The sequence below is a fragment of the Rhea americana genome, unplaced genomic scaffold (genome assembly GCF_003343005.1).
Source record: "Rhea americana isolate MKP2758 unplaced genomic scaffold, rheAme1 scaffold_79, whole genome shotgun sequence".
Taxonomy (NCBI): Eukaryota; Metazoa; Chordata; class Aves; order Rheiformes; family Rheidae; genus Rhea; species Rhea americana.
The window spans coordinates 795,818-816,232 of record NW_028186967.1 but is presented as its reverse complement, the minus strand read 5'-3'; the positions used below and the strand labels follow the sequence as shown (position 1 = coordinate 816,232).

At 35.7% G+C, this 20,415-nt stretch overlaps 1 protein-coding gene across 1 annotated transcript in view; it reads right to left on the bottom strand.

Moving 5' to 3' along the window:
* Nucleotides 1-327: 327 nt before the first annotated feature.
* The window catches only part of KDM7A (lysine demethylase 7A), a 74,011-nt gene continuing 53,923 nt past the window's right edge, over nt 328-20,415 (bottom strand). Inside the window, exons 11-21 of the mRNA XM_085322605.1 lie at nt 16,395-16,429; nt 15,957-16,073; nt 14,836-15,045; nt 13,220-13,344; nt 12,485-12,642; nt 10,597-10,694; nt 8,037-8,185; nt 7,675-7,883; nt 5,956-6,041; nt 4,520-4,796; nt 328-3,751 (exon numbers count right to left, since the gene is read on the bottom strand). Coding sequence (XP_085178731.1) covers nt 3,657-3,751; nt 4,520-4,796; nt 5,956-6,041; nt 7,675-7,883; nt 8,037-8,185; nt 10,597-10,694; nt 12,485-12,642; nt 13,220-13,344; nt 14,836-15,045; nt 15,957-16,073; nt 16,395-16,429 — 1,559 coding nt within the window. The 3' untranslated portion in view covers nt 328-3,656. The remainder of the gene's footprint in view (nt 3,752-4,519; nt 4,797-5,955; nt 6,042-7,674; nt 7,884-8,036; nt 8,186-10,596; nt 10,695-12,484; nt 12,643-13,219; nt 13,345-14,835; nt 15,046-15,956; nt 16,074-16,394; nt 16,430-20,415) is intronic.

The window sequence follows — 20,415 nt, the reverse complement described above, 5'->3', positions numbered from 1 at the left end:
GCTCTCTAAAAGGTGATCATGACACTGTGCTCTCTTATCTCCATTAAAAGTAACACAAGAATTTCAACTACTCCCTCCCCCAAAAAAGAAGAAACAAAACCCCCCAAACCTCTAAGTGATCAGAAAGTAACAGTTGTAACTCTGAACATCTAACCCTTTCAAAATTGTTTTTAAGAATGGATTCATGTAGAGTATTATAGGTTGCATAGGTAATCTACCTCAGAGGTCATTAAAGGCTACCCTGTAGCCAGGGTTTATTAGCAAGTATACTAGGAGGARAAAAGGGAAAGTTGCTGGAAGAATCTTTGATAGAGTTTCTAGGTGGTCTTTTCATTTTCTTTCTTTTTCTTTTTTTTTTTTTTAAACTTGAGAACTTAGAGAATGGTAAAACTCCTAACTACTCCATTTCCTATTGTTTTGTCTGTCTGTCAACAAAAAAAAAAAAAAAAAGTTAAAGTTTTATGTCAAATCCAGGTTGATTTTTTTGAAAATATTCTCCTTGAAAATGAGTTACCATAGCAGGCTTAATTCTCTGGGTTGTCCATTCAGTGTTCCCTACTCCCTCCCTCATAACCCTTTTCCATCCCTAAAATGTGACATCAAGAAAAAAAAATACATATAGGGCTTTCTCTCTTCACTACTACAACACAAGGTTCAGTCCATCTACAAAAAGATCGGTGCAGTAGTGTTTTCATCTAGAACACAATAAAAATATTCTTACATACAAGTACACAGATCAAGTGAGGTCACCACATCCTCTCCATAGCTACCAGGAGATTTTTCTTTTTTTTCTTTTTTCTTTCTTTTTCTTTTTTCTTTTTTTTTCTTTTTTCTTTTTTTTTYTTTTTTTTTTAATACTAGCTTATCATGGCAAATTCTTTCAAATAACCTTTTTTTGAGGTGGAACATCAATGTTTTAAAAGCAGACTTCTGGTGGAAGCACAGGTATCTGGAGAAAATGGTAATGGACCTCTGCCTCTTGACAGCCTATGAAGGGACTATAACGTAAACTCACGACAGTGGAGAGCCACTTTGAAAAAAAGGGAGAAAGAAGGATAAAGAAAGAAAGAAAAAAAGATAAAATAATATACATGGGTCCAGCCAAGTCTGTGTTCCAACAGTAAGATACAGATAAATAATGAAGATTGTCAGAAGAGAGACCTTTATATGTCACATAGACAGCAAGAAGGTATAATTCATATTTCAAAATTCCTTACTCCAGATTCTATTCTGGCATATACTTCTACTTCAGATTAGTGTCCTCAAAAATCTGCCTTTAAGGAGAGCTCTTTCTTCATCCCCCTCTGATTTTGCTTGCTGCCCTAACCAGGAATTTTCTTCATTTAAAACTTAAACAGCCAGCAAGAAGAAAGCAGTATGGCTCTATATGCTAAAGCTAGAACGGTTTTCAAAGCTTGACCGGTATGAACCAATTTGCTCAAGTTTAAACAAAGAGAATATTTATAAGGGCATATAATTTTAAATTATATTGATAATACATATGAGAAGACAGTTTAAATATTCTCTCTTGACTATTTCCAACTGGCAAATGTAGCACCTGAGAAAAAGCAAGTAGTTATAGCCACTTTCAGAATCTGTATAGAAACTGTTAGCTTATCTTCTGCTATATAGTAATCTTATCTCCACTGCCAACTAGGGGGGTCCTAGTTTTGTGAAACCATAATTAGAACAAGAAAAAAAAAGAAATCACACACACACTCCTGTAAAGTCAAGTCAACAAAATGTAAAAGCAGGACTGCAAAGAATACTCTAAGATACCATTTTCAAGCTCTGGAGGAAGTTAAGCCATGAAAGTTACCTGACTTATTTGCAATTCCATTGCATTTTGATTATTTCTCAATTTAGAAACAAGATAGCATAGTGCTGAACAGTTTTGACTCTGCAGTAATGAAAAACACCTGACATCAGAACTTTCTCTATAAATTTCTAAAGGCATTCATAATCTAGTCTAGATAAAAATAACTTTGCACCATATTCTGGAAAGCCAAACTGAATTTGTTTTTAAACTACACTAAGAGAAAACTCCAGTATAGAATATGGAGGAAGGAAAAACAGGTATTTAAATTCAAAACAATTCAATGAAATGGATAGCTAAGCCTGAGTAATTTTACTCTTAGCAAGCATTAAAAAAAAAAAAAAAAAAAAAAAAAAAACACTAGCATATTAAATGTTTTCATTTTGGCTGGACCCTGCAAAATGCCCTTTTTCCAGAATCAAGTAAAACTATTCCCATTTCCACCTTCACTCCCATTCCCCCAAAGTTAAATATTTAATTTTATATTACAGAAAAATACAAATTTTAAATCAAAGTTATTTACAATAATTCAGAATTGGCATTTGCTATCAGCTCTGTGTGAAGTCTGACACAAATGATCATTCTGATACCAGTAAGCTACTTAACGCTTATATATGCACCATTTAAGACTTTTAATTGGCTGTCACATCCAGCTTTGAAAGCAACACACATTCTCCTGCCTTCCTGACTCCTCAGTAAAATGTATTTAAAGTACAATAATAATATTTTAATGCTCTTTCCATGCTACATTAAGTAATATGCCAAATCTTAAGACTGCAATGTCTATCTTAAGGAGTTAAAGAGTTATTTCAGGATAATTATTCTGAAGAAATATGCATCTTAACTCATCTCCCCATTCCTCCAATAAGATATATGAAGATTCCCTCCTTTGTACCAGCATTTAAATAATCTGTATAAATACAATTTCAGGGAGCCTATTTAAAAAAAGGAAAAAAAAAAAAAAAAAAACAGGAGAAAACCATCATGGCTAGATCAAACATCATACCTGGAGTAAAAGTATAATCTCCTATTTGAAGGGAAGGGGTGCAGTTTAAAACAAGTTAGCTACTGGACTGACATAAGAAGATTATTCTGTCTTTAGGAGAGTCTCTTCTAATTCATCAAATAAATAAATCTGTATAAAAGAGGACAGGTCAAAAAATAAACAAGCTGGCAGAGAATATGCACCTTACAAGTCAACAGAAGCCCAGCCAATAGCTTATAAAGAGCAGGAAAAAATAAGATTCCATATGCCTTAATTTAAAAATAATTAATAATGCATCTCATCCCTATTTAAGACTATAACCTGAATATCAAATTAGGAGTCCAGACTAATCACCATTAATGTGGCTCTCCACTGCACCAAACATACATTATCAAAACAATTAAAAACTTTCACATTTTTAAATCTAAATTAATAACCTCCACAAAAAAAGTCTTCAAAATAAATAGGTTTTTTAAAATGATTTTAAAAGTTGTCAAAATCTATCAGAAATAAATTATTGATAAACCACCTTCATCATCTTTCCCCTCATGAATTAGGTCGGACACTACCAGCAACAAATGATATTCAAGCCCTGATGAGAGACTTTCTCAGTCCATGTCTCTCTGAAGATTTCCCCGTTCCCATATGGTTATTGCTGAGCAGGTGTGGCACAGTGAAAATGCAGCATTGGGTATTTTTTTTTTTCTTTTTCTTTTTTCTTTTGTTCATCAGGCAGTGTTTTATATGGTACATGCAAGTCTGCTTCAAGCAGAGGATTAACAGCAGCTCCAGGCTCTGTTGACCTCAATACTGGTCTGTGTAGGAAAGACCGCAGTAGTAGAAGTAGCAGCTACATTAAACAAAGAAGCGTGCATGGCCATTTCGGTTCAGCTTCAAGATCTTCCCAAGGCGCTGTTTAGCGGTTGCCATTCCTTTCTTTGGACGTTTGCCTGAAAAATGAAATCAAGTACCTCAGAACAGAATTTTGTCGTTATAGAAACAAAGACGATACCCAGTTCGGTCAATCTGAAGCAAGCAAAACTTTCCTTCAGTCACTTTCAGGAAATGCTCTTCATTTGTCAATTTTAGAGCAAACAATCAGTGAATTGGAATTCTAGGAAAAGCAAGGATTGTTCTTCCTAAACTCTGGTCAGCATTATCATAGATAAAGAGATCATATTATTTCCAAGTATTTCTAGTCTGGGGAAGGGCAGGAGGTGGGGTGAGGGATAACCTAAACAGAGCACTCTGAATTTTACTCAAATAAATTATTCCTATAAGCTATATGAGTACAAAACCAAATAGTACAGTAATCAGAAAATTTTTGCAGTGTCACAGCTTTAAAATCTGAATTTAGAGGAACAAATCTGATTTAGATCAGTGTTTCAGAATACAGTTGTGGTTCTGTCCGTTTTCGTCATTTTTATAACGTATAAYAGATATATCTGCAGAGATGCAACGGTAACTATGAAGGTTTCTATTGGGCTTGCACCCAGTTAGCTCTTTTATTCCTTCCTGTACACATTCCATGTCAAAACCTTGAGTGTCTTCAGGAAGTCTACTTTATATTTTCCTCAAGGTCCAAGTCTGTTCTTTCTGCAGTTTCTGCATCTAACAGCTATTTTTGATGTTTATAAGCTCCTTTTCTTAGTCTTCCCCCTGCTTCCCTCCTTTCCTGGCAAGAGGGCAACAGAAATGAACATCAAAATGAACATTACCTTTTGTCGCCTGGTTGCTGATAGGGGGTGGATTTGATGCTGGCCTCTTGGTTGGATGAAGCGGTACAGACAAGGATGTTTCACCATATGGCCTGTCAGGACTAAGACTGCCATCACTCAGCCGGCATTCTCCTTGAACGAGATTGGAGTCTCGAGTATACTTGCCATGCTGAAAACTCAAGCCACTATTGTGGACTATATTCCTGTTTTCCTGAATCTTATGACCAGCTTCTGACATACTCTCTTTCTTGACATATTTTTGTGTTTTACTTGTATCCTGGAATAGAAATGAGAAGGGGGGAAAAAAAGTGAAAGTTAATAGCTTCTGGGTAAAATTTTACTGTCATTTTTCTAATTATACTACTGTATTTTCAAAACAAACATATATATATATTTCCAATAGTGTCCATCTGCTTTACCATGCCACCATTTCTGCTAGTATAGTATCTTAGTAGTATCTTAAAATAGTATCTTAAAATAAGATAGCACAACATAATACCCCTGTACAACTTTTTCCATAAACACTTAMGGACAATGAAATAGATTAAAATCAGAAAGTACAGAAACTCAGTACGCTAATATGCATAATTAGTTTGCAGTGATCAAAATAAATGCAATTGCTCTTGATTTAACTGACTACTATAATAGCTATATCAYAACCATTGACTATATAAACAGGCAATTTGTTTTGAATATTCAGCTGATGAGAGAACAAATTCAAATTGAGAATTATAAACTGTAAAGAATATCATGCAGTTCAGTGTTCCTAGAGAAAAATCTATAAAGCATGCAATTAAAATACAGCTAGATAGCACTGGTATTTTGCAACTTGAATTGTTCCTAAAATTTCTACCATGCACAACATTAGAGACACTTATCAGAAAACATCACAAAGTTTAGGGAGGAAGATAAATAACCTTTCATTTATATATTCTTTGCTGGATTCCACCTATACTTCAGAAAGCAAAAATATTCCTACTGGCAGGCTGTTGAAAAGCTATACAAGTTTGGCAGYGTTACTTTCCTAGGCAGGTATCTTTACTATAAATACTACCAAAAAGTTCTGCTCTTYCTGATGCTCTGGTTGAGAATAATAATGAACGAACAGCACAGTTAGACTGAATGTAAATTCACTCTTTTTACATTTTTTTTTCTTCAAGATATTGTCTTGAGCATCTCTATGCTAGGCACTACAACAGAAGTGAGTTTGGCAGGAGCAGAAGAGAAAACGAAGGACAGGAGCAGAAGAGAAATACAGTTTTCGGTTACTAGCACCGGTATTACCTACTGTAAGTGAATGTAAGATGAGCTTTTGGCTTGTATGAATTTACATGCTAGTCTGAAAAGACCTGCTCATTCTATTTACTTTCTGTGCTTACATCTTCATGATCTTTCTTTTTCTCTATAAAAATGTGTTTAAAATATCACTTCTTTACCTGAGGGGTAATCCTGGAAGATTCATTCAGCTGTCTAGCCCATGCTGAAGTCCCCAGGTCTCTTTCCTCTTCCCTCACAGACCTACCTAAAAAGTAGTTCAACAAGCTTAAGTTTTGAAATCAGTAATTACAAATATATCAGTTAATTATACATTTGAATAACCTTAAAATTAAGACCAAAAAAAGGAAAATACAATGGAAAAATATTTCCTCAACTCTGAATAAAAGTTTTTAAGATCTGTTTGGTTCTACAGATTACAGATTACAGTGGGGGAAAAAAAATCACAATATAATCACAACTGAAGATATATATACATCCATAAAAAGATCAGAGAAATTTGAAAGAAATGATATGGAAGAGAGCTTACCTTCTTTGCTACCTTTTCCAGTTTTTCTACCGTGTTTTTGTATCATTAGGAGTTCATGCAAAGATGGAGATTGTCTTTATTTTACAGTTACTACTGACTGTTTTYTTTCTAAATGCTGATGTGCTATTCAGGTACAGAAAACAGAACTGACTGTACACTGACAAGCTTACCATAAAACTGTTTGCACTGAAAACAAATTTAAAATATAGTTAACTGGTAAAACTTAAAAGTATCCCAGGACATCAATTGATTTCAAACTTTTAAGGACTGAGAAGTCTTGTAAAATACTGCTAAGCTATGAAGCACCAAGCTTCGTCTTTTCCACTCATGGAGTTTGACATAGAATCCTGRTTATTACTTTTTTCAGAAAGTTATAAAAATGGAAAGGCACTATGTGTCTGCAAGGGCTTGTTGTTGGTTTTCRAGTTTGTTTTTTAAAGACATACAACTTCGGTTTTCTGAATACAGTTCCTGAAGTCACRTTAGGCTTTCCTGTTACCTACTTATGCAAGAAATCAACATATTATTTGTTTGAATTAATGCTCTATCTCCTGGTCAGGATCTATTTTATTCTGCATCAACCAAGCCATAACTCTCTTTTGTTCCATTCTCATACAAAGAATTTTCAAACATACTGACTCTTTTTCTCTCTGTTTCAAAGTGATTTTGATCCCCTTGAGGAAATTAGTGGCAATGTTCTGCTGTCTGTAATTCCCAAAATGCATTTAACAGAATCTGTTTTCTACAGACATCAATATGCCCCGATCAAAAAAAACACCTCTGAATTTTCCTCTTCAAGACTTGAGTTCTCTTTGTTTGCTACACCAGTGAGACATAGACCTACCAACCTGCTCTTCCAACGGAAGCGCCAATTTACTGGACTGCATTCACAGTAGAATTTCAGAAATAAAGCCAAGTGTGCCTTCCAAAGACACAAGAAATAGAAACCTGCTTGATGGCTTTTCATATGTAACCAACTTCTAAAACAACCATGCGATAAAAACTACAACTGTGTAGAGTCYGTGAATCTTCTTTTTTGAAGGAGATTACATTTCTAACCTAGCCATAACTTTGAAACCTATTGTAAAGATGCCACAAAACATTTAAAAGGCAATATTTAAGAGACTGCTCTTGATGACCTCTCAAGCTAAATTTGTCCCTTTTTTCCAAAGTTACATTTTTTTGTAGCAAAGAAAGTCCCAAAACAAAACAAAACAAAACAAACTTTTAAACAGTTGGTCTTATTTACTTCAAAACTTGACTACAAATGTGAAAATCTAACTTTAACTACTTATTCTGAATAGTTTGTCCAACAACAGAGAACAGCAGTGTAATTAATTCAGGTACCTACCACATTCTACTGTTTTGTGGCTCTGAGATGGCTGCCTGTCTTTATGCCTACTTTTGGGGTAGCTTCTGTGTTCCTGAAGAGAGAGTCTYCTATCTGTGCAGTCTGTGCTTTGTGTGTGACCTGGTAAACATGTAGTATAGTGCAATCCTGCCATAGAAAGCATGCCCTGAATAGCTTCTTCTTCTGTACTTGTCGAGGTAGGACATTCCCTAGAAAGATATCAGAGTGTTAAGCAGTTCAAAGTAGAATCCAAAATTTCTCCAAAGGAATTATTTTTACATTCATATAAAGCAGAACCATACATATGTTTTGGGGGAAAGGTCTAACATCAATTTATAAACAAACTYCCCCAACATCCTTACTTTTTACTGGGAGTTTCATTTCTAGATGGCTTCTGGGTAGTTTGACAAAGGTCTCTCGTATACTTGGATTTCTCTTTGAAATTTGATGTTACTTCCTGTTTCTCTTCATCACCTGAGCTTTCTGACTCCTCTGTGGAGGAATCCTTCTGCTGGAACAAGAGCAAAGAGTAAATAAAATGCTCATCTTGGCTCCTAAAATAGGAGTGCTACTTTAATTCAAGCTATAGAAGAAATCCTAAAATTTTAAGTCCAACTTTCATATATATATATATAGTATTCAGAATGCAATTAATTTGAATACAGGAATAGAAATTCTATATATGCAAATCTTGTGACACTGATTTAGAGAAGTGTATGCTTCAGCAATATGGACAGCACCTGCACGACCACCTCCACTATTTTATTACAGAAAACACTGCACATTTTAAGTTACACACACAAATCATTTTATTCTCCTTAATGAGAATATGAATTCTGCTCATCAACTGTGCTCAAACTGGAGAAAAAATATGGAAGTAGGGCTCCAAGCAGCAGCCCAGAATTGATAGCTATTACAGATAAGACGACATATCCTACTCTCGGGTGATAGCTTCTGGTTTCTGCTCTCACACATGCAAGATAAGAGAGATGCTATTGATTGAAGTTATGAGTGACAGAAACTCTCATGTAAGTCCAAAACAGCAGGGGCAGTGACACAGCAGCTGTTGCCTCTCTTAAAGCGGCAAAGCCCTCATTTCACGAATGGAAGAGTTTCTCTGCTGCCCTTGAGATTACAGTTTGTAGGAGAGGAGTTCCTCAAAGGTGGAACAAACACATCTGGCTCAACTTGCCTTCCGGTGAAGTATGGGCTATAATAGATATGTTCATCTCAGTAATTCCCTCTAATTTTCTGTTTTCAAGTACAGAAAGAACATACATTTTTTCAAGTTATAAATTCAACATGATATTCAACAAAAACATTAAAAGTGGGAAATGATAACATGGGAGAGTCATAATCCTAAAATACTGCCACCACCATTCCCATCGTCAAAACATAGGTGGAATGTACGTCAGTGTTTCAGATCACTGAGAAACATTTACATATAAGAGTATCACTTGCAGGTGAAGTTTATTTTCAAAGTTCATCTTTGATACCTGGAAAGTTGCACAAATGAGCAAATGAGCAAGTATATTATAAAGACAACTGAATGTTAGTAGGAAAGCTCATATTTTTTTAAGATCATCTACAGCAAGATACAAAAACATAAAAAAGATTTATGGAAGCTAGTGAAATTCTTCATTCTGGATATATACTTTCTGGACATATACTTACAAAAAACAGATTTAAGCTTGCAGAAAAATGATTCTATCAGATGCTATTAGTAACTACAAAGTAGAGCACAGAAGGAACTAAGAAAATCAATGGCATTTATACAAAACATTTCACTGAACATCAAAATGATTCAATATTGGTTATATACTCTTATAAGAAGAAAAACATTCTTGTCGAATAACTATTGATTCTGTTTCTAAAAAAACAAAAAAACAAACAAACAACAAATGCTGAGCCAAAGTTGCTGACAACTCAGTTTAGGAAATCAGAAGAAGCCACATTAAGGAGTTTCCTCTCAGTTACTCCAATATTTAAATACAGTAATGATGGGAGACAACAAATATTAAGGATACATCTTGACTCCCACAACAAAAGTGGGAATTTAGAGACTTATTGTAAATATGGATAATCTTATAATGGGCTGAAAACGAAAGAGAGACGAAGGCATTAGCTTTTCAGCAGCACACAACAGAATTTTTAGTTACTCTCCTCTACCTGCATCTAACTGCTCTCCAACTAAAATTGAAAGTAGTAGGTCAGAGCATAATTTTGCAAGGGAGAAAACTTACAAAGCATTTTCATATATGTGTGTGTGTGTGTGTGTGTCTGTGTGTATACACACACATTTCTAATTACTAAAGCTTGTATTAAGATATATGTGTGTGTGTGTGTGTGTTCATGCGTGCATGCACATGTGCACACAAGCATTCATATTTTCTTCACTTGTAAAGAAAACATTAAGATCTAGATCCTCAAACTTAGGGTCACTATTTAAGTAAATTCAGATACCTGGATATGGTCTAGCCACYTAAGTTTTTTTAAAAAAAAATTAACGGCCATTGAGATTGTTTCCATTTCACTATGCTCTAAAGTGTAGTTGTATGGCAAATATTCTTAATTTTATTGATGAGATTTATTTATGGAAGAAATAAACAAAGCAACTAGGACCTAATTTTTTTCAGCCTTTGTATGCTCCAGAGCAGGGCTCATCCTTTGCCAACCACATCTTAATGACAAACAAAATCATAACACTTGCCTAACAGGGCATATCTTGCCAATTTTCTCAACACTAAAATAAATGATGAGAAGTGTTAATTTGTGACAATTTAAGGTAGCAACTTGTACAAGAATTAAATATTTTGTTATTGTTATTTTAACACAAATTTTGACCAGGTAAATTTGAATTCAGTCAGTAAAATAGTATTTAATTTCTACTTCATTAGCTTTTGTGACTTTTTCTAGCCTTACCTGTGTAGTGCAATCAGGCTCAGATTCTTCTGAATCAGAAATATCAGAGTACTCTGAGGATCCATTCCTGAGTTCTGATTTCACACTTTCAAAGAACACTGAGGAGAGAAAAAGAAATTATTCATGTAATAGTTAATATTTATTTTGCAAGTAAAGAATAATAAATATATTTATTTTTAACAGCTTGCATAAAAAAATGCAGTGATTTGGCTACAAGTCAAATTTGCTCAAAACTAGTAAGTTGTCTACTGTTCACCAGTTTACTTCCAAAGTGGCTCACTGGACGAAGGCAGAGGAAAAGAAATCTGTCTGCAGGATCAGACTAAGCTACTTTGAATTCCAAAAATTACCTTAGATCATCTTCCCCCCCATCCATTCCAAGTATCTTACTCTATCAAAATCTGAGTAGAATGCTTGATCTTTGTCTCTCTCATAACACTAGGTCACTACTCAGGACTAGAGTCATGGCATGACATGCAAAGTTCTACTGAGCTTGAACTCACCTATTTCAAGGCATTTCTCTACAGACATTGCCTCTTGGCCTAAATCCTAGCAAGGACAATGTAAGGCACATCTGTAGTTCTTTACAGAATCCTCTACAGAAGAAAATTTTCTCCCTCTGTTTAAACCTTCAAGTTAAGGCAAGTAACATAGCCAAGTTTAAGTGACTTTTAATAAAGAAGTGAGAAGGACTCTCACTATTCAATTACAAAGGTTAGTGAAACCTTGAGTGTTCAATTTCTGGAAGAATAATTTCAACATTCACTTCTAGCTCTAAATATATTTGTTACATTTACATTCAACACTCAACTTCATACAACATCAAACAAGCACAACAATTCTGAAGGTAATCTATTGTTTCTCCATATGACTGCATCTTCAMGTGTAAAATTTGATTTAATTTTTGAAGTAGACAGACACCTCATAGTGGGTGCCTAGCCTTCACTCAACAAGCCATTTGTCTTGTTGGTTCATGACTATGCAAGAGGGACCCATTTCCCRCGCTGATTTTTTAAAATACTGTCCTCTGTGACCTTTGGAAGCACAGTCAAAAGGGACTACAAATTGCTTTGTTAAGGAAAATAATTAAATATTTTATCCAGACTGACAACGGACTCATTAATGTTGTTACAGATGTGCAACAAACCAAAGGAACTGTAAATCTCAAGAGGACTCTTGTTATCTTATATATGTTGACCTCAGTTTCCTAATACGTATCCTTCGAGTCCTTGTGAGCTCTAATGTGAAAGGATAAATGACTTTTATAATTAAACACGGAGCTGAATAAGCTATCTGAAGAACCAGTTTGTCAGTGCACACAGGTAGCACTCTTAAAAGTAGGCACTGAAAACAGGCATCCAGTATTGGTATGTTACTAATRCAATGTGTAATCAGCTCACATTTGGCAGAAAGACTTGAGGCTGTGGAAAGACCAGAAAAGATCATCTCCTAGTCATGTAGGATTTAAATATAAAGTATTGGAATGAGGGATTGAAGTGTTTCACAGATTCTGGGCTAATGTAGCTTCTTTCCTAGATTACTGCAAAGGTTGAAAATATGCGTGAGCAGCTTTATTTATGCTAAGTTACGCTTGTTTGCCTATATGGAATTATTCTGGGCACTGAAATTACTAGATGGAACTATTTGGAACAGTATTCAAGATGGAATTTATGTAAAAGGTAAGTTTTAATTTTCTGCTCTAAGCAGTCATTAGCATCTTCAGTAAACAAACTGACAAGTGTATTATTGTAACTTGTAATATTATTTCTCTGATCTGTTAGTTTATCCTCTTCATACTTCAKCAAAATTTTAGTCAGACTTCACACTAGCTAGATCCTCTTCTAGACCATCAAAATGCTGAACTGACAGAATTTAAGAGCAAGCTTACTGTTCAGTGGTTTCTGGGCATCTGCATTCCCATCTCCTTCAAATCCTGAGGTCTGGTCTTCTATCTTAACAGTCGTCTTTTTCGACCTTGTCCTGTCATCTTCATCTTCACTATCTGCTGTGTAAAGACTTCGATCTGTAAACGGCCGTCTCTCATCTCTATCTCAGAAGAACAATCAAGCATGTTAGCATTTTGTTCTTACAAACCTGAAGCAAACATTTTCTTTTCCTTTGTTATTTGCAACATTCTGGAGACAAAACAGTAACTCTCTCTCACACTTATCACTGTTCACAATTGCACCTTCCCTGTTTTACTTTCTGTATAACTATCACTCCTATAAAGATGGTATGTTGATATTAAGAGTTTCTAACTGAGAATCATTCTAATAAATAGATGGATTCAAAAGCAACCATTTCTAGTATGAAGCATTCCCTTCAGAAAAACCCCAATTAAGCAACTGAATGAAATGCCATGAGAAAGGAACATACAATGCATCTATCTCCTCCTTCCCACTCCCTAACTGTAGCTCCACTAGGGGACAGCAGACACAAGACACAACCCACTCCTATATTCCTCATGTGAATCTTATTGGTAAAAGGGAACTGAGAGCTTCACAAAMAGAAAAGAAGTGTTATTATACAGTTTTATTATAGATTTATTACAGTTTTATTATATTATAGTGTGTGCACGTCCATAATGACTAGGAGCAAATGATCCACAATCAGCATTTTGTACCTAATTATTCTTCCATTTGACAGCAGAAGGCGAAGATCATTGTCTTTCGTTCGCCATTCAGGTACTGTAGAAGATGGCTGAAAAGGCTTGTTAAATCTCCCGTTCAGTTTCGAGTTTGCTGTATCCTAAAGAAGTAAAAGCAGTGTTGCTTATTCATGTGTACAAATTCAATATTTGCTTTCTGCATGCCACAAAAGCTGAAACTCAGCTCCAGGATGGTTATCTTTCTGATAATCAGCTGAAGCCAAAAACTGGCCAAACAAGATAGGTTTGGATGCAAGAAAGAGTAGACTGCACCTTCTCCTTCTCTGAATCATCTRTAGATTCTTTAAATATCTATAAGTCAACTAAAATAGCTCTGTAATATTCCTTCCGGATAGCCTTTGGAGAATTATCACTGTACTGAAAAGAAATAAATACCAATAGAGYAAGGCAAGTTAAAAGCATCACTGGGATGATAAGTATAGCAAATTTAAAGTTGGATATCTGGTCCCTGGAATTAGTATTCCAGAACCGACTCAGCAAAATGTTTGTAATGGAAACTAACCTGCCATAAGCAGAAATTTCTTAGCTCAAAGCAATTTATGTTTGGCTTAAATTCTGAAATAATTAGTGATAAGCTTATGGGCCCAACCAGGAATATGTAAAATAATAAATAAATAAATAAAATCTATACTGATCACAAACAATGGGTTTCTATGTCAAATGACAATCATTAATATGGCTAAATGCTTTATTTTAAAAACAACTTGTAGCAGTGAATTCCAGGTTAATTACTTGTGGTAAAATTTAAGTTCAGCTTCTTCTCTTTGGGAATAACTGAACGGCTTTTGTTCATGTCTTATGAATATAAACAGGAAGATCCAAATCAGCATTTCTATATATAAAACAGTCCATCCTCTCCCAACTAAATATACTCTGCATTTTCCACTCTTAGAAAACCATTAATAATTCCCATTCTCTCACTCTTTCTCCTACTTTTGTTGTGGTTTTTTTGYAATACGCCCATCAAATCTGAGAAAAAGAACTTTTTAGTAGAGTACATTTCACTCATTTACTCCATGATATCATTGTAGGATAACTACCAAGTTCCAGCCTCAAACCAGGGACAAGGGTAGCCTTAAGCTTACTGGTAGGGAATCACACTCATAGAAGCACTAGAAGCACGAAGCGAAAGATAAGTTAATCAAATTACAGTAACTGAACTGTAAGAAACAGCTGCCTAGAAGCACACAGAAAAGTTGTCTGGCTCAAAGCTGAAAAAAATCAGTGCTTTGCAAGCTCCCTCTCCTGCACAGAATTGACTCAAAGTAGCACTTGATAGCTAAGGTAGTCCTAACTGAGAAATTATACTTGCAGTAGGTGATGGATTCAGGGGACTTTCAGAACCAAAAGGTTCAGTTAACCTCCCCGAAAAATTACCAAGGAACAAAGGGAGAAATTCCTATCACACAAGCTCAAAAGCGAGAAACCGAAGACAAATCTACCTATGTCTCATATGACAAACAGTTGCAGCCCATATTTTAATGCACCTTAACAGTTGTTCCCTTCCAATAGAGATTAGAAATTTATCTGCTCTGTTTTTATGGTTTTCTTCCATGAAATGTAGTACTTGCCTCCTCCCATGGTGACATCTCCAGTCTTTTCAGGACCTCCCTTGTGTGGAGTTCCAGGATGTCCAGATTAGAAGGAGTTTTAGTAGCATGGTCTCGGAGTTTCCTCACCCTTCGTCTGGAATGGTGAGGGGAGGTACTTTCATGTGTTGACCGTGAAGCTGGACATACACCAAGAATTCCCTGAGTTTTAACTGGTTTGCTGTTTTCCTCCTTTAATTGAAAATATATATTTCAGAGTAGTCTCACCCAGATAAGTTCAAATACTTAAGTAATGCTTCCTATTCATCTAATTGAATGAAAACTACGTAAGTAAGATCTTAGATCTTTTAGAGAAGTAACATGTAATTCCTATGGATATGTACAAGATTTAGTTCTACAGCTCCTCTTTCTCATTTGAGGTTTTTAAATTCTCCCATAATAGTAGTGTTTAATACCAAAACCTACCACTAACATTTATGGTTTAATTCCTGAATGCAGAGCAGGGTATACATATACAATACTCAATCAGTATTCTCTTTATTTTTCAGCACTACTCTCTTCACATTTTAATCTGGCAATTTTTTAATAATTAGTATTCATTAAGGAATAAAGAATCAAAATACTGTAGCAAGAAGAAAAAAAAAATCCACTGACTACACAACAAATACAGACAATACATAAGAAAGAGTACAAGAGATTAATTAGACCAAAGCTCACAGAGAAGGGAATAGGAGAACGCAATACAGAGAGCACTTTTTAACAAAAACATATTTCCATCAATTATTTTAAGCAGTTTTAAGTGAGAAAATTTTAAAAATACTGACCTATAAATCACTCACCATTGAAGATCTTTTTCAAAGAAACACTTAAAGAAAGAAAAAAACAGCCAAGGGGAAAAAAAGGAGGGAGGTGCAAGAAGGGGGGAAAAAAAAAGAACAAGGAAAACCCTTGCTACATCTTTTCTTCAACGGAAATACTGGTAAAATGGCACTCTCAACAGTTTTCCTCTACAACTTTCTATTAGAAAATTAGTATTAAATAAAAAGGTGAACATGGTGAATCAAAAGGAAAATTATTATGGAACTCTCTGATTCAAAGATTTTTCTTCTGCAAAGTTTAAGTAGGGTTACCTCTGCTCTTACCTCTACAGAGCGAATCACTTTTGAAAGCTCTTTTATAAGATGCCCAGGTCTAATGTTGTCTGGAATTTCAAAGGCATGTTCTGTTACAAGCTGCATACATAGGGTGAAGAAAAGACACTTGATTCATTTTTCAGATAAAAGCAAAGATAGTATGAAATAAATGAAACCACAGGAAAAAAAAATCACTAAGGCAAAAATCTAATCTACAGACCAAATCAAAAGCAATAATGAGTAACCAATAGATGAATTTCTAGCCAGCTACCTCATGTATTTCACTTTTTAAATAACCTTTTTAGAATACTTAAAATCTGGTAAAAGGCTGGAGAAAGTGATTCAACATCATTCACTATGAAAAACCCAGGAAGCCATAACGGAGTATATTCACATAATCCTGTGAAACAGTATCAGGGCACAAATTAATTTTTGTAAATTTATTACCAATCTGAGTGGGTTCAAAAGCTCTAAAGTTAGTTCTAGTAGAAAAAAAAAGAAAAAAGAAAAGAAAAAAAATCGTATATATAGTTTAAATCTGTTCCAAGAGATATTTAGCTAAAACTGAACAGACAAAACAACACTCAYATATAGATCAGAATGACTGACGTAAATTCTGGTATCCCCTTAATTGACTTTTCTAAATGGAAAATTATCTCACAAACGCTGTATAAAAGTTTCAACTACCTATATTTCAAAAATGAGGTTCAGCCACARAATTATTGCTAGAAGTAATATGATACTGTAAAGTGCATTTCATTGAACCTAGCTTCCTCTCAGTCATTAAAACTAAAGCTCTCTCCAAAAAACCCCAGACATACAATCATAGTATATTCATTTCAGCGTCATTAATTCTACAGGAGAGATTAAATTGGCTGCTATTATTTATCATTGTCCACTTCCTGAATGCACCAATTCTCCACATTTACACTTGGGAAAGTAGTGCCTGTAGCACTAAACTGCATATTTTTTCCAGTAAGTTACTGGTCATTTTAGGACCACCCAGTCCTTTTTATATCTTCACTCTCCCCAAAGCTTTCCTGTCCATGAGGACTTCAAGGTGAAGTGACACTGATGTGATCCCCCAAAATCATGACTGGAAAGTTTTTCTGGTTTCAAAATACTGACACACCTTCCTAATGCAAATACAGTTTAGATCAGAAGAAATAAATTRTTTTGCCTGTATCATTTACAATAATTCTTATAAGCAAAGTAAGTTATACCGGTAATCTGACTTTTTTGCCAGTTTAAAAGGCATCTGTTTATACCAAAGCTTTCCTGACTAATCTGTGGCAGAGTAATTGTGAAAAAAAAATCTATCCATGCAATTTTGATACACCAACAAATTTAAATTTATATATAAACAAGCAGTTTGACAGAGGGAAAGGATGGCCATGAAATATGAGTATCTAGAGATGACATTTCTGAAAAATGCTAATAATCACTATTAAATAATCTGTTTGAGTTGCCCCTGCATACTCCCTCTTGGAGGAGCAGCAAGCAGCTTTGGGGACTCAGCAGTTCTCTTGTACTGAAAATAGTAGCAGTAAAATGTTTGAAATATGTCAGTCGTAAAATAGCAGATAAAGAGAATAACGGGAAAAACTATGATTCACTTGAGAACATCAAGAAATTGTTTTCTAAATGTTGAAAATGGAGGGCCCTACAATACATGCATCCCTTAAAGTATCTGCGCCGTCTTTMATATATACAGACAAATCCATGATATCTGGTAAATCTTCAAAAGAGGGAACACAGATCCTGCCCTGAGAAGCCAAGATGACATTAAACTAAAAACAAGGAAAATGAGCACTCAAAAACACTGGTCACATGTCCTATATAACGCAAGTCTACAGTTTTTTTAAAAAAAGTTCTTTTCATATAGCGCAGATGATACTCTAGCCAAAAATCCCACAAGTTTTATGAAACAAGAATCCTACCTTAAATCAACAGATATAGATAGAAAAAGGAACTTTTCTAGAAGGCAAATGAATACATTTATCTTTGGAAACTAGCATCGTAATTAAGTATATTGATACATAAAAACACCAAAAAAAAAAAAAAAGAAAAAAAAAATCAAACACCTTTCCCCTCCTTGCAAAGTTTCTTTCTTTCTTTTAAAACAAACAAAGAAACAAAACAAGACACATAATAGTTGCCAAAAATAGTCCCATTGGTACATGGGCCAAACATCTAGAAAACAGAATCTGAAATCTGTTGCTTATACRAGATGGAAGGAAGCCAGAGCTAAACCTAAGAGCTCAGAAGTCTGGATACATCGTCATCTTGACTGTATGTATCAACTAACCCGCAGCCAAGTGATCTGCACCAAAGTAATCAGAGGGCACGCATACCAATAAAAACCTTGCACAAATTGAATTCAACTCAAGACATAAAAACTAGAATAATTGTAGTAGYGCTGATCTTCCCTATTCTCAGCCTCTTGTAACTCCTGGCAGTTTTTAAACACTGTAGAAATGAAGACACTGCTGTCTTGCTGAAAACAAGATAAAAATTCTCCAGCAAGCAGTTAAAGCAATTYACTAAAATGATTCACATATGTCTTGAAAGTATGTACTACATGATAGGAATGTGAAACTTCACAAGTAGGCTTCTCATTTGTGGTATATTCATTTGTCATTTTTTTCAGAATCAGAAATTTCTGTCCAAAATACCCAGCAGAAGCAGATCACACAGCAAAGTACAAAGCTCTTACTGTATACAACYGCAACCCTTTCACCCACACGGCCTACTGCAAAGAAAATATCAGCTCCCTTATGAAGCAGTAGCTAGAAAAGATGAATACAAGCTATGAAACATAATATTTGGTGGACAGCAGAGAACATTCTGAATAGTTGACAGATACAGTGCAATTTCCTCACAATTCAAGTGTCAGTACTCAGTTTGGGAATGGTTTGGGAATACTCATTAGTCTCATTAATAAGTACTCAGAAAGCAGAATCTCTGATTATTTTTTTTCCGCAGACAAGTAGGAAACACATCACATTCTAGACAAAGTATTAATCAAACTACTTAATGAACTACTAGACAGTACACAGATACTAGGGCAATCTATTCAGAAAAGAGGAATTCCAATGTAACTTCAGTTAAAAGTAAGGATTTATACAGGTCACATTTGATCCCAATTATCAGCAGTCAGATTACTTGGTCTGTTGACTATTCAGGCCATGTATGCAGAGATAGCTTGGATTCACATGTGGTTTGATGCTTAAGCACAGCATTCTGTAGATAGCTAGCTTTGGTCCAGAACAGCGTGGACATCCTCAAGACACAGAGAACAACCTCGCAAGTTTTACAAAGGGCAAGCAAAGGTTCACCTGGGAACAGTAATTCCTTGCAGGCTGGACCCAAGCCAATTCCACACAGAGTAACCACCTCTCCATTTGTACGCCATGATCCAAGATCCAGGAAGCTTACTACATGAGCTGCAGCATTGTGTGAGTATGATAGCCTGCTGTGATATAAGTTCTCCTACAAGCAGAATTTGTGGGCAGAAACAAAAAACTCTCCAAAATCCAATTTGAGTCAGTATGGCAGCAACAAACTGGAATTAATATGCTCAGTCAGAACCATCCTGACTCTGTCTCTGAATGGCACTTCCCAGAAGCACAGGTTTCAAGAGGGCTTATTAGCTCAGGCTCCAGCACATGAGAAAACACATGGAACCAGGCCAGGCCCAGTGCTGTGCCAAAACAAATAAGCTTTCCTGGAGAGCACAGCACCAGAAAACCCAGAGTAGACAACACACTAATGATTTTATAAGAGTCAGCCAATGTTCAGCAAGGCCAACATCCAGATGAAGTTACTAGCCTTCTGTGGATCTAAACTGACTCTTCAGTGACACAGAGTTACCTGAACTGTGGTCCTTAAAGCACTGACATTAACAGAAAATCCTATATATCAGGCCATTGCATGTCCTCGTTGCTTCAGACAACGATTGATTGACTGTATAAACAGAGCTGATTTGTTAGGCAGGCAAAAGAGAAAAGGGAAAAAAGGAAGGAACTGATTTACTCACTAGTATACCCATCACCTCATGAGGTTCAACAAGGGCAAGTGCAGAGTCCTGCACCTAGGGAAAAATAAATGGGGGACCAGTACAAGCTGGGGGCTGACCTGCTGGAGAGCAGCTCTGCAGAGAAGGACCTCGGAGTGCTGGTAGATGACAAACTAACTATAAGCCAGCAATGTGTCCTTGTGGCCAAGAAGGCCAATGGTATCCTCGGAAGAGTGTTGCCAGCAGGTCGAGGGAGGTGATCCTGCCYCTCTACTCAGCCCTCGTGAGGCCTCATCTCGARYACTGTGTCCAGTTYTGGGCTCCCCAGTACAAGAGAGACATGGAGCTACTGGAGAGAGTCCAGCACAGGGCTACGAGGATGATCAGAGGGCTGGAGCACCTGCCCTATGAGGAATGGCTGCGAGAGCTGGGCCTCTTCAGCCTGGGGAA